Here is a 14,420-nt window from a genome sequence, read left to right on the forward strand (position 1 = left end):
CTTCTCTCCCGCTCTCCCTCTCCGCTTCCCCTCTCTCTCTCTCTCTCTCTCTCTCTCTCTCTCTCTCTCTCTGCTCCCGCTCCCCCTCTCCCTCTCCCTCTCGGCTTCCCCTCTCCCTCTCTGCTCCTGCTCCCCCTCTCCCTCTCTGCTCCACTCCCTCTCCCTCCTCCTCCGTCTCCCTCGCCACTCCCCCTCCTCCTCAGTCTCCCTCGCTGCTCCCCCTCCTCCTCCGTCTCCTCCATCGGAGGGCGACGGGGGGCAGGGGGAAGGGCGACGGGAGGGCAAGGGGAAAGGGGGTCGGGAGGGAGGGCCGGGTCCGGGCCGAGACCCAGGCTATCAGGCCGGGCCTGGGCCAGCCCGATGCCCAGGCCTCCCGAAGAGGAACCGTCTGAGTCCTTAACTCCGCCCATCAAGAAATTCCAAAGCCAATCATATTTACCTCCATTCATCAATAATTTACAAGCCGCAAATTCCTTATTCATCCACGAAAGAATTCAAGAATTAGTGGAGGTTAATACATGTTCAACTCTTAAGGGTGTTACTGATAATAATATAGTGATACATGAGTTGGTGGGTGTACTGTACTCTATCTAGGTCCTGATATAGCTCAAGGCGAAGAGAGGAGAAAAGCTTTCGGGCTTTTTTTTCAGACTTCCAGACAGTGGGTTGTTAACTTCATTCTCAACTGAAAATAAATACTTACTATCCCAAACCCAATTAGGTTGACATTGTATCTAACATTTTGAACCTGTTGAAGGTTCTCATGACTTGTCGTCCTATTTTTGTCTACTACACCCTCTCATATATGACAATCACTCATTCAAAAAATTGCATTATATTTCACTTCAAAAGAAAAATCTCATTATGGAAAGGAACTTTTCATGAAGCCTGTAGGAATTCAAGAAAGCGCACTCCTTTCTTTTCTAAATAGAAAGTGTTCTTCTTTTTTAATACGTTTACTTGTGCTAAAACTTTGCAAATACGGCTTAAGAAGACCAAAGTTGGCAAAAATCTGCAAAATTGCCTACAATTTCAAAATTTCTAACATGCAAGGAGACATTATTAACAGGGGCGGAGGCAAATGAAGGAAGAAGGCACAATCCTCTTCTGGATTTTCTTTTAATGGCAACCCTTCGTTTGGAGCCACATATTGGCCAGAAAAAGTGCCCATCTGCCCATGTTCTATCATGTCAATTATTTAGAGTAATTTGGTGGCCCAAAATAAGCTCAAACATGTGTGTGGTAAGAGTCCTCGTCTTTGTGGTTTTAGCCGCTCGATGTTCAAAAGAGATGCTTATGCCTTGTGACTGGATCGGATTTCCATCAAAGAGCTGGAACTCTGCTCTTGGTCACCAGTGTACTACCGATCGATGGACTGCTGAATAACGAAATGGGTAGCCTGCTGGTGGTGCAGGATCAGCCTGAACTCTACTTTTTTGGGACATTGTCGCTGTTTGTGATAATTGTGATGGGTCGACGTTCGGCATGAAATCTGATCGAGGGACATACTGGACAAACGTGGGACAATCTCGTAATTTTTTCACCGTGTCGATAACGTTAGCCGTTCGTTCCGATTGTGGTGTTCGTCCTTTGCTTCCGCACGGTGACACAGTCACAGACAGTCTTCGCTCTCTCTCTTCGGCTCCCGAGCTCACTTCCTCCTCCAACTCATTGTTCTTGCTTTTTACTTCTCTTCTGAATCGACTGGGAGATGGAAATCCAAATCTTGAGAGGAAATCCCAGTTCCCTCTTCACCATCTCCCCCAGAGGCAAAGGTGCTCTCTCTCTCTCTCTCTCTCTCTCGCTCGCTCGCTCGCTCTATCCTTCTTCTTTTTATTTTGAGATATGGTGAATCCTCCGATGTGCAGAAATTCTCCATAAGAAATCATGCTCTGTTGTGGTCAGAAATCGTTTCTCTGAGCTTCAAGCTCGTATTAGACCCCCGAGCGGATCGAGTAGGCGTGCAGTTTTAAGGAAGGCCACTTCGGTTGAAGGTAGTTTTCTTTATTCAGTGAGGAAATTTTTTTTCTTGCTCTCTAGTGAGTGGACAGAGCTGGGGGGAATATTGGTTTCTGAATTTTGTTTCAAGTTCAAAAGCTGGTGCACGTCTACTTGTCTTACTAATAGAAGTCGATGCAATATGGTCGTGCACAAGGTGGTATGGTTACTTTGAACGAATCATTGTGTTTGAGCTTTGTGATGATTAGCTTCTCCATTGCTTGGTATGCGAGATGTATGAATTTGCCTTTGACCTGTTGTTGTACTTTGCAATTTTCGGTGCTACTTTTCTTTGCGTTTTTTCTACTCTAGCAACATGGAGTTCTTTTCTTCTTGCCTGAGTGGAACTGGAATGGCTGTTCAAATCTCGCTCACACTGTTTTTCATTTGTTTGTGGTATGTGCGTGCTTGTGCATGTACGCATGTATTTATGGTGACTTACTCTAATAATGATTAATGAGAAAGGAAGTTCCTTTTGAATATCTAAAACTGAATTTGATAATTTTTTTTGTTTCTTCCAATGTGGTCCATTAGCAATGCTTTTATTTGCCCATTTCTATAAGATCCTTACTGAAATTTTCATGTCGTCATTGATAATTTCTGGATGGCCGTCTAAAGAACGAGAAATGGAGATATTCGATTCAACCCTGCTGGGGCAAAGCCGAGAAATGGAGATGTTGAACATACTTATTTTAATACGCTTATAATTTACTCAGATATCAAAGTATGTCACAGATCACAAGGTTAGTTACCTCCTAATCATGGCAAACTTTTTTTTTTTTTTCTGCAGTTGGTTCAACAAATTTGTCAACTGGGGTTGTAGAAAAGGATGTGCTCACTGCACTGTCACAAATTATTGATCCAGACTTTGGTACAGACATTGTTTCATGCGGATTTGTGAAGGACTTAGTTATTGAGGAAAGCTCTGGAGAGGTACTTGTACTTTTTGGACAGTTGTTTCCTTTTTTTAGCACCTTTTATCTGGTTGCATCATTTCATGGTTTTATTTCAGGTTTCATTTCGTTTGGAGCTCACAACACCTGCATGTCCAATCAAAGACATGGTAGTGAACTATTTCTTATTTTTGAACCAGTTATTTTTGTTCTGGTCTTTTGTTGATGACTTCTTAGTTGTCTCTTCTGCATTGATGGTTTGCTGTTTTTTATCATAATCTTGCTGTTGGAATTTATATCTTCTGTTTTAAACCATTCCCTTTTTAAAAATTTGTTCCCATGTTTTGATGTTGATGTTGCTTCTGCTTCACACTGTTCCTCTGACTTCCATCCTCTACATTAATTTAGTATTTTTCAAAATGTGTGTCTTCCCACTTTCACTTCATTTATTGCGTCCTGCATCCTTTCCATTTACTGGCAATTGTGCTTTAAACTATTTGTTAACCATTGTCATCAACATCATTTTGTATATTTATTGGTGGATTTTCCTCGGAAATTTTTTGGATATTATTTCTCGGGGGGAAATTTTGGAAATTAAAAAAAATTTGTAAAGAATAATAGGAAAAATTATAAAATTATGAGTTATTTACTATTTTTTTTAATAAAGTATTGCTGAAGATTCAAAATAGGGGGAATTTCTATTTTAAGGGGACCAAATGAAAGGAAAAAATATACTGAAAGTACATACAAAGGGTTTCTCTTAGAAGGGGAAAATATTGTGATACTTATTGGAATACTTATGAAAAATAAAAAATATTTTCCCAAAAATATTTCCTTCTATTTGGCGTTAATCTTGCAATATTTTCAAAATATCACTGATTTTGTGATGCTGACTATGCTGTTAACTTATTAAGTATGATTCTCCCAGAAAAAAAATAATTTATCCAGATTCTGCTTATTTAAGTAGTGAATGCTTTTAGTAACTGGAAATTTTCTTTTGATAGTTTGAGCAGAGAGCAAATGAGGTGGTGGCGGCCCTTCCTTGGGTTAAAAAGGTTAATGTTCAGATGTCTGCTCAACCTGCAAAGCACATGTATGCTGCAGAACTCCCTAAAGGGTTGCAGAATATTTCCAACATAATAGCTGTCTCCAGTTGCAAGGTATATTTTTTGCTACTGCAGCTATTTCTTCTATTCATTGGTAATTACTTTACCACAACTAAATGTTTGAATCGTGTGATCTATGTGGAGATTGGATTGTAAGGAGAGTTGATACATTTAGGCTTCTTTAACCAATTTCATCATCTTCATCATTATCTGTTACTTGTTCACTTATTTCTCTGAAAAAAAAACTGAAAGCTCTTTCTTTCTATTGCTCTGTATTCCTTATCAAGGATTAATCATGTGGAACAAAGCCAGATTTCACCACCACTGTTTGTTCTTTAAAATTAAATGGGACTGGAGTCAATACATATGGGTGAAGGAACATTGGATATCATTCATGTGGCCAACTTGTCATGCTGTTTAAAGAGAACGTCACAGCACTATTGACATTTTCATTGAATATGATTGCAACAAACTTAGGGAAACATTTGACATCATTTGGAGGGTGTCTGAATTGGGGGGTGGTGAGGGGGAGGAGAAGTTCCATTCTGGATAAAATTTATCTTCGTCTTATTATCTATATTGGCATCCTTAAGATGAGGAAAAATTAGTCCCCTCAGAAGGAGGAGTTGATGTTCATCCTTGATCCAGGATAAGTTTCACATGCTATATCTAGAATTGATTTGGTTCCTTCAGCAGTAAAATCGCCAGAAGTGATGGACCTAATATGCAATGTCCTCTTAAGTGTTGATTCTAGACTGTTGAATTTCTTTGGCAGTGGAGTGCTGATAGTTTTATCTCTTCTTCTTTTGTTCTTCATATATATTTTTTGCTTAGCATTATGTCTTGATCAATGCAGAAAATTTCCTTTTCTTGTCCTATTTTATTTTTTATAAATGTTGGTTGTATTATGTCCGTGTAAAATTGCTTCCTAAGTTGATCATAATTTGCAGAAGCTCAATGATAAGATGGGCTTTGGTTTTCCATATCAGATTGGCTTCATCACAAGATTATCTAACATTTTTAATTGTTAAATGAACATGACATGGCCTTGCATTAGACCAATAAGCCCATTTTTGAAAGAAAATGTGATTTCCTTAATATTTTCTCTTTTTGCATTCTCTTTTTTAAAATTCACAAATACATTTATGAAACTTTGCTGAATGAATCTTTTTTTGAAAAATTTTCTATATTCACTTGCCAAGAAACTGTTACTGAATACAGTTGGCAGACACACTTTATGTATTCCCTTTCGAATATCTAATTAAGTTCCAGAATGAAGACATGTTTCACGTTTAAAAAGGGAAAATTGAAGAAGCACCCTATCAATCATAGTGGCCTGTTAAGTTTTGCAGGGTGGTGTAGGAAAGTCTACTGTGGCTGTAAACCTTGCATATACATTAGCTGGAATGGGAGCAAAAGTAGGCATATTTGATGCTGATGTGTACGGTCCAAGTTTACCTACTATGGTCTCTCCTGAAGATCGGTTGTTGGAAATGGTATGGTTCCCATCCACGTGCTTGTTAACGTTGAAGCTTGTTTTGCCTAATTTTGTAGTGGTGACTTTGGATATTGTTTTTTAACAGAATCCAGAAACAAGAACGATACTTCCAACTGAGTACCTGGGTGTAAAGTTGGTATCTTTTGGGTTTGCTGGACAAGGCCGTGCAATCATGCGTGGTCCAATGGTTTCTGGGGTCATCGATCAGTTGCTGACAACTGCTGAATGGTATACAATCATCTCTTATTGCTACCTTTTTTGGGAATCTGGATTGCAGAAGTGGAAATTCATGCATTTGACCTACTGAAATTTAACAATTGAAAGAGGGAAAAAAAGGAACGGTGGATTTTGAGCAGCAGTTGGAAAGAATATACAATATCCTGTCTTGTATACTCTAATTCACTACAGTTAAACCTTGCTATCTTAATATTCTTCTGTAAATTTATAAAGTGTTAGTATTATAAAGCAATATGTTGTGAAAACTTGTGTCGGAAAAAAAAAATTGCATAGTCAGCACAAGCTGAATGGTGGAACCTGCCTTAGGCTTTTACTTTGGAGGTTGGAACATTATGCAGGTAGTAGTGGACTTTCCTGAGAGTTTATGTAATGTGAATGCATGTTTTCATGCAACCTCTGGAGAAATGTGCTTCAATGGATAAGCATGTCTTTGTAACTTATTCTGAAGACTTTCTAATTTAGTTTCTAGGATTTAATATTTTTACTTGACTTCATAACTATTTGATGCAAATGGTCCTCATGAAGGTTAGACTAGAGGATGCTTAATGGAGCACATTGCTTTTTAAAAATAAATACCAAACAGTGTTGGTATAAAACTTTTCTGACAAAGAACAAAAAATAACTCAAAAGAAATAAGTCTAATGAGTTTCCTAATATTCCTTGTGAATGTAGCGTGAATATTCACTTGTTGAGGTTTAAAAAGTTATTTCCTTCTTTTGCTATGTGAAGTCAATGTGATTTTGTCAGGAGTGCGAAGCAACTATTAGATGTTTTAATGCAATTATATCTAGGTGTGACCCTATAATCTTGTGTTAAGAATGCTGCATGCATGTTTCCTTGTGATACAAGGCAACATCAATACAAGTTTATTTAACACATCAGAAAGGTTAATGGACATGGACGATCTTATCTCTGAAGAAAGTTCTCTGGATGATCTTATTTGTTCATTCTCGGTATCATGGGTGAATTTTTCTTAACTTTATTTTCAGTCATGTTAACTAGCCGTCCTTGACCTTGTGTATGATATATGCATTTATGGCTGTAATGATTTGGAATTGTTTGTTAGAGAATGTTGTTTTTATAAGTTTTAATGCTCACATCTATCTTTGATCTATTAATGACGTGTATAATCATAATAATTTGGAAGCATTGTTAGAGAATCTTAGAGGGGATTATGCTTTATTGTCCTTAGTATTTTTTTTCTGTTGATAAACAAGTAGTTGTTTGGATTCAACGAAAATTGTTACTGATAAGAATGTTTTCTCACAGGCCTAATTAAGGACCTGCAAAAAATGCATCCTGGATACCTTCTTTGTCATCCACATACTCTTGGTTTAATATAAGCATAAATGTGAATACATTATTAGCTCTCTCCACATATATTATGGAGATAGAGTTCCTAGAATATAAATTTGAGGAACATGAGAACTCATGGCAACCACTTTCAGCTGTCCTATATAAAACTATCAGGGGGCTAATTTATTTCTTTCTTTTGTATTCTCTATTATTTCTTGATTGTCATGCTCCTACATATGTTGTCATCAGGGATAAGCTCCTCTAATCTTATTATTCTGGTGGCTTTATATACCACCGCATCTGTGAGAATCTTATTTTCGCCCAGGATAGCTTGATTTGTGGATGGTCCCATTGAAGCATGAGGCAATGCCTGCGGATGTATCAAATTGCTTGGTTCATGTTTAGAGAGCCATTTTTATTACTGGGCAAGGTTGCCTCTTTGATCCTACTTTATATTAATAAAGAAGCTCAAATGTCATCCTTATCGTAATTGCCGTGGCTTTACAGTTATACGTACACACAAATAAAGATCGATAAATTATAAATGACAGTGCATTCACCAGTAAAAGGTATAAATGTGACTATAATAGTCACTAAAGAAGAATATGATAGAAAAAGGCACTAAGGCCACTTGAAAAGATATTAATCTTATTGAAAGAATACCCAATGGCTGTGTAAAAACAGCATGCCTAATACAAGAGATTGCTAAAATATATATACAAGAGACAAGAAAGAAGAAGAGGCTAAAGAAGAGTGGTTCTAGCCATTGGGAGTTCCAACAGCTCTTTTGTGAGCCGTTGGAACCTCCAACGGCTCTTTTGTGAGCCGTTGGAACCTCCAACGGCTAGAATGAGGAGAGAAAAAAGAAAAGAAAAGAATATAAAATAAAATAAAAAGAAAATAAAATGTAAAAGAAAAGAAAAAGAAAATAAAATGTGAAATACCTAAGCTAAAAGCTAGTTACAATATCACTATGAGATCTTATTCCTTAACAAAAGGAACCAGTGGCAATTTAATGGGCTTAGCAACAAATTTTCTAAGCTGCTATGATCTGCTCTCCAGGTGCTTCATGCTTTCAATAGTCATTTGTGGTCCTTTCATGCACGCATGGTTGAGTGTTTATTTTGCTGTATCTGCCTTGTCTGGCAATGGGAAGATCATATATCATCTTCAGCCAATCTAAAACTAAATGGTAAATGAAACTTTTTGTTGACTTTCGTGATTTACTTACCATCTTGTATGGTTTTAACCCTTGAGTGTACAGGGGGGATCTAGATTATCTCGTTATTGACATGCCTCCTGGAACTGGTGATATACATCTTACGTTATGCCAGGTAATTTGTTCCTAATTTGCCTTGTCTTTCACAAAAATGTTTTTCCTTTTGGATTTCTGGGGTGACGTAAAGTTGCTTAACTTACAGCTTAACTTGGATGAGCATTAGTAATTTCATTCCCAGGTTGTTCCCTTAACTGCAGCTGTGATTGTTACAACTCCCCAAAAGCTGTCCTTTATTGATGTTGCCAAAGGAGTTCGTATGTTTTCAAAGCTGAAGGTATAATCGACTGAGACATGTATGTCATCTCGAGAGTTTTCTATTTGTTTAATATTTAGCTTCTGCTGACCTGTAGATGCTATGGTTTTCAAACTTTCATCTGCTTTGAAGATTGCAATTTTGCTTTGAATAGAGAATTTATCCATTTTAGAACCATTTGTTGGTATTACATGGTTGTCATAGGACGCTTACATGGTTGTCATAGGACGTGTTAGAAGCAGTGCAATTACTGAGTGGACACATGCTTTCCTGTAATGTTTGTTTGAACATCATAGGACTTTATGGTAGAAAAATAAAAAACAGTGTAAAATGAGATTTATGTGAGCCTACCATTTATTTGGGATACTATAAGGTTATAGGTTTTTAAGATTTTTTTTCTTCCAGGTGCCATGTGTTGCTGTTGTTGAGAACATGTGTTATTTTGATGCTGATGGGAAACGTTATCACCCATTTGGTAAAGGTTCCGGATCTCAGGCATGCATTTGGGCCTTTACCCCATTTTCTTTACTGTTTCTGGCATAATGAAAATGTTTTATGATAGTCCTGATTTTGCCAATGCAGGTGGTTCAACAGTTTGGAATTCCACATCTCTTTGAGCTTCCCATCAGACCAACAGTAGGTGATTTATGTTTATAGAGTTTTCATCAGAAGCTTCATTATTTCATGAGGTTCAAATTTCCAATTGGACCAACAACATGTGCTATATGGGAAGCATGTATTAGTTCATTAATCTTCTTTTCACACATAATTTTATGTGACATGTAGCTGTCAACGCTAAAATAGGAAAAATAAGATAAAGTGTAATGTCATGACACATTTTTTGTTAACTTTATCGTATGGTTTGCATGGTTTTGCAATTTTTGTTTTTTTGTGTTATTTTTATCTTCTTGTTCGATGTCACCACTAGCTATTAGATAGTCATAGTTGTGTACTTGGCTGTTACGGAATATAACGCTTTCACCTGTTCCGTGCATTTTATATGTAGTTCAGTAATTGCATTAGAACCCTGTTAGGTTATAATGACCTTGCAAATCTCCTTGTCAATTTATTAAACCATTCTACAATTAAAGTCACATCATCTTAATTTATCATTGTTTACATCTTTTATCAAGCCCAAGCATTTCAGAAACAGAATCTGTAATAGGTGAGAGTCTATGACAAAAGTGTAGACTAAGGTTTGGGGAAGGGGTGAAGACTGTATGTACAGAACTGCACGAATATCCATCATCCTTAGTATCTTCCAGAAAGGTAATTATACAATGATTTCTCGTTCATATTTAAATCTGAAAAAATAATAGTTGGATTGTGAAAATCTTAGGAGAAAATGTTGTTAACGATTCTATTAGCTCATATCTTTTTGGTTGCTTAATATCGTTAATATAAGTAAAAATTGAACATGTTCTTAGGAAAGAGAAAAACTTTGAAATTTCCTAATGAGATGTTTCATATTAGTTTTCTCTCTTTAAAAATTATTTAGGTTATAAAGACAATACTTTTTAGTTTTCATGCATTTTGTGAAGGGCCTTTTGAAATAAATTGTTTGAAGTCCTTCAAATACACTTCGCTTCTGGTGTTTGTGGTACTGATATTGGTGCCTGTTGTCTCATACCCAGGCAGCATTATTGTGACGGTAACTACTGTCTTTTGCTAATGTGACACTTGTGAATGCATAAATTATCTGTTACTATAGTCATTATACTGCAATTACATATAATCTGCTACTATAACGCACCATGCTGATAAGCCTCAATCTTCCTTTGCATTCTTCATTTCCTTGTTTTATGTCTCTTTGATCATGGCATGCATCATGATTGCCATATAACTGTAGCATCAGAGCTTTGTTATTTCAGAGCTCGAGAAGTGTTATCTGGACATATAACTTTTTGTAAATCATATTAATCAATACCACTGCATAAGTTGCGAAATATAGTAGGAAACAGAAACCCCATTGAATAATGTGGTTTATGGCCAATTAGAAAATTATGGTCTCTCACTGCTTCTTTATGGAGAACATGTTCTTCATCACTCTGTTTGCTAAATCATATAGTGGATATCTCATTTGACAGCTTTCAGCATCTGGTGATAGTGGAATGCCTGAAGTAGTAGGAGATCCTCTGGGTGAAGTTGCTAGAACATTTCAAGAACTTGGTGTTTGCGTTGTACAACAATGTGCCAAGATTCGTCAAAGTGGTAATTTTTATTACTTGCTTTCATGGTTATATAGTGCCTGTATTCTGCTGCTTTGTTGAATGGCACTTTTGCTTTGACAAGTAGCTCTGCCATGACAAGTGGCTAAATAGCAGCTTTTCTTTATATGGTACTGCTCAATTTAGATTTTACTGGGGTATCCTCATTGTCATTCTTTTCAACACTTTGATGCTTGTCCTGATTTTTACTGAGCAGTGTCTACGGCTGTGACTTATGACCAATCTATAAAAGTAATCCGAGTAAAGGTGCCAGATTCAGATGAAGAGATTTTTCTCCATCCGGCTACAGTGAGAAGAAATGATCGATCCGCTCAAAGTGTTGTATGTTGTCTTCCATTTTAATGATCTTTTTTTCTTATACATTTCCGAATGAAATCCCTCTTTCCGCATCTATCGGTTCAGCTTTTTCAGTGTCTAATAGTAAGAACATTTATAGATTTCACTTTTCCAAACTTTTAGTCATTTAAGATGGAACCATTTAACATATTTATGGGCTGAAATTCATGTTTTCTGAATAGGTGGCTTGTCATGGTTGCATTTAGTGTCTTTGAATTATATCTTCAGATGAACCTGTATGATGGCCATGTCTCAACTCTCACATACTTTGTATTGAGTTCCTATTAATTTCCAAGAAATGATCTGGTAATTTGTTCTTTCTCATCATGGAGAGGGTTAATTTTGTTGGAATGCAAATTGGCAGGAATGGATAAGCAGCACAGGTTTATATGTTTTATTTGATTTACTAACTTTATATTACTGTGGTTGTTGCTAGAAACCATGTTTCCTTGTTTTTGTTCATTTCCTTTCTTGAAACAGGATGAATGGACTGGGGAGCAAAAGCTGCAGTACAATGATATCCCTGATGATATTGAGCCAGTAGAAATACGACCAATGGGAAATTATGCTGTTTCCATAACATGGCCAGATGGGTTTAGCCAGGTAAATATTTTTTTGAATTTGATATTCAGTGACTATATTAAGTTTTATAGCCAAGTGTTCAGTTTTTCAAGAGTTAAAGCTGACTGGGACTGCTGTATACTGTGTAGTTAAGCACATGAAACTCCGACAAGTACTAGCGCAAGTACGAGCAATAGCTTTCTGAGAGGAGTGTAATGTCAGGGTGTATATGGTTTAGTTTTACAGAAGTATTCTAATGATTTCCGCTTAATATGTATATGGAAGAAGCCATGACTTGAGCAATACGTATATTACTCACTTTTAGAGCAGTGTTCTAATGATCTCTACTCACAGTAATTGCCCCTCATCTCTACCCATTTTGTTGCATACAATGTTAGCAAACCATAGGCAGGATGGCCCTAAACCTCCTTTGACAAATGTTTGGTTAAAAAAGAAAAGAAGAAAGAAAAAACCCAAGACTTCCATTTTCATTCATCTGATGTTTTCAGGTGTAGTATGAAACTGTCTTCCTCCAAACTCTTTGCCTGAGCATTTTGTTGGTAATAGCATGCCTCAATCTTGTATTGCATTTCAATATTGCTTCTCTCCGCCATGTTATGCAGATTGCACCTTATGATCAGTTGGAGGGCATGGAGAGGCTTGTTGATGTTCCTCAAACTCTTAAAGTATAGCAAACTGAGGGCTTTCAGAATATTAATATCAAGAAATGAAGGACGAAATGTGAAGTTTGTGCTCATCTTCAAGTGATTGCCTGAAAGATGCTTAAGCCATTTTTTGTTAGTTTCTCAATGGGCTTAAGATTATTCTTTTGATGTATCTTTATATTGATGTGATCTTGTATGTCTATAGACTGATCACTGTTGCAATTTGTTGTAAAGAAATGGTCTGTGGCACGTTTAATTCAAAAAATTTATTTATAAAATAGGTCACTCAGACCGTGATCCAAGTTTTCCATGTGTCTCACTTTTCTGGTCTCTTGCTGCTATTAAATCATAAAGCACATGCATGTCTTTGTTCCGTGTTAATTGTAGTGGAAAATTTTACATAAGCACACTTAAGTTTAACATAACATGCTAAGGTTCTTTTTTTTTTTTTGTGGGTGGGGTGTGGGGGGGTGGTCTGGGTTCAGTCGACTATATTACAAAGGAAACAGGCGGTTAAATGATAGAAATCCAAACACAAGCATGTTTTGCTATACGACCTTATTTTTGTAGTGTCGTCTTAGGGGATCAGTGTGAAATCAAAGAACTTTTACCTGCACCATGCATGCACAGAAACGGATGCAATGATGCAAACACACATCTTGCTTGCAAGTAAAGGATCCTTCTCCTGGTGGTAGAACAAGGTATTGACATGAGGAATGGATACAGAAATCAGATATCACAATATTTTTCTTCACTAAGTGATATATGCCGAGAACATTTAGACAATTGTTGAACGAATTCATCAAAAGTTTCTTTATGAATAAACTGCTAGTCCAGGTCCCCATCACCAACTGTTTTTGTTGCAAAAGAATGAGAATCTAGTTATAGTTTTTTTTTTAATTGCCTCATGAATATATACTTCTGAAAGCTGTAATGGCATTTGTTTCAATTGGATAAAGGGGGGCAAACAGTAAACCAACCATGGCATATGCATCCATCGATGAATGGCCATTTAACAAAAATATATGCTGACAAACTCATTTTGTTTATTAATCTTCTCTCCACATTGTGCTTGTGGTTGTGGACTTGAACTTTATGCTTCCTAATACCAACTCCTCATGTTAGACAATGTTCTTTCTATCAGTTTTCATTTATTAGAAAAGGAATGCTTGCAGCTTTTCCCCCAAGAAGCAGGGAAACCATCTTTTCTTGGAAAGGATTTGGCTAAACATTGACTCAAAATAGCATGAATCCTCAAAATACATTGCCAACATAATGTTTGTGCAATGTCACCTTATAAATATAGCTTTTAAAGAAATTTGAGAGAGGAAGATAGAGACGCCACGGCCAATATTGAGTGGCTTCTATTTGAAGCAGGGCCTCCTAAATTTATTGGTCCATCCCTTTCATGTATTTGCAACCACGAGTTTTATATGTTTTAAATCCAAACTGCATAAAGTTGAAAGTAATGAATTATTTGGATTGTACATTCATGAAAATTATGCATTTATAAGTGAGCTTTTCGAGTACTACCCACCATCTGGAAGCCTCTCTCCAATTCCTCCTGCCTTGATGGTCTTGAGCTGCATTGGTATCAACAATGACAGCAATATATCCTTCAGCTTAATTAAGTACCACTTTTCGTTGCTTAAAATGCAAAAACATAATACTCACCAGAATCAAACTAAAACACATCTTTGTTCATATTCAGACCAACTAAGCTAATAAGTTTTACCTTTCGAATTTAGGAGTGCTACTGGTTCAATGGGACGTTGAATGCAATTTTTTCCCCACCTTTTTTTTTTCATAGTCATTTTTTTGACAGGCACGAAGCTATTGCCCTAATTTATTGTGGTTTAAATATGAAAAGAAATGTAGCCACACAAAGGGCTGCCTTTAATATGAGTTGGTCGGAATGAAGTTGACACGATCTTCCATGCTTTTGAACTTTATGAGAAACTTGTCTCGACCATCAATGCTGAAAGCAGCATTTTTTCTAGTCATGTCAATATTTCAAAATAAAAATACAGTTTTTATATTAAAAAATCGTTTATTAGGTAGTATGGAGGG

At 36.7% G+C, this 14,420-nt stretch overlaps 1 protein-coding gene across 1 annotated transcript; it reads left to right on the forward strand.

The window, feature by feature from the left end:
- The first annotated feature begins 1,266 nt into the window (after nt 1-1,266).
- On the forward strand, nt 1,267-12,652 carry LOC116250221 (fe-S cluster assembly factor HCF101, chloroplastic). The gene is made up of 15 exons (XM_031623776.2): nt 1,267-1,775; nt 1,869-1,994; nt 2,789-2,931; nt 3,011-3,061; nt 3,896-4,051; nt 5,350-5,493; nt 5,581-5,723; nt 8,293-8,362; nt 8,486-8,581; nt 8,966-9,055; nt 9,143-9,196; nt 10,648-10,771; nt 10,985-11,109; nt 11,605-11,727; nt 12,309-12,652. Exons 1-15 carry the CDS (start codon nt 1,712-1,714, stop codon nt 12,375-12,377), a joined length of 1,578 nt encoding a protein of 525 aa, XP_031479636.1. The 5' UTR covers nt 1,267-1,711; the 3' UTR covers nt 12,378-12,652.
- Nucleotides 12,653-14,420: the final 1,768 nt, after the last annotated feature.

Source organism: Nymphaea colorata, chromosome 1 (assembly GCF_008831285.2).
Source record: "Nymphaea colorata isolate Beijing-Zhang1983 chromosome 1, ASM883128v2, whole genome shotgun sequence".
NCBI lineage: Eukaryota > Viridiplantae > Streptophyta > Magnoliopsida > Nymphaeales > Nymphaeaceae > Nymphaea > Nymphaea colorata.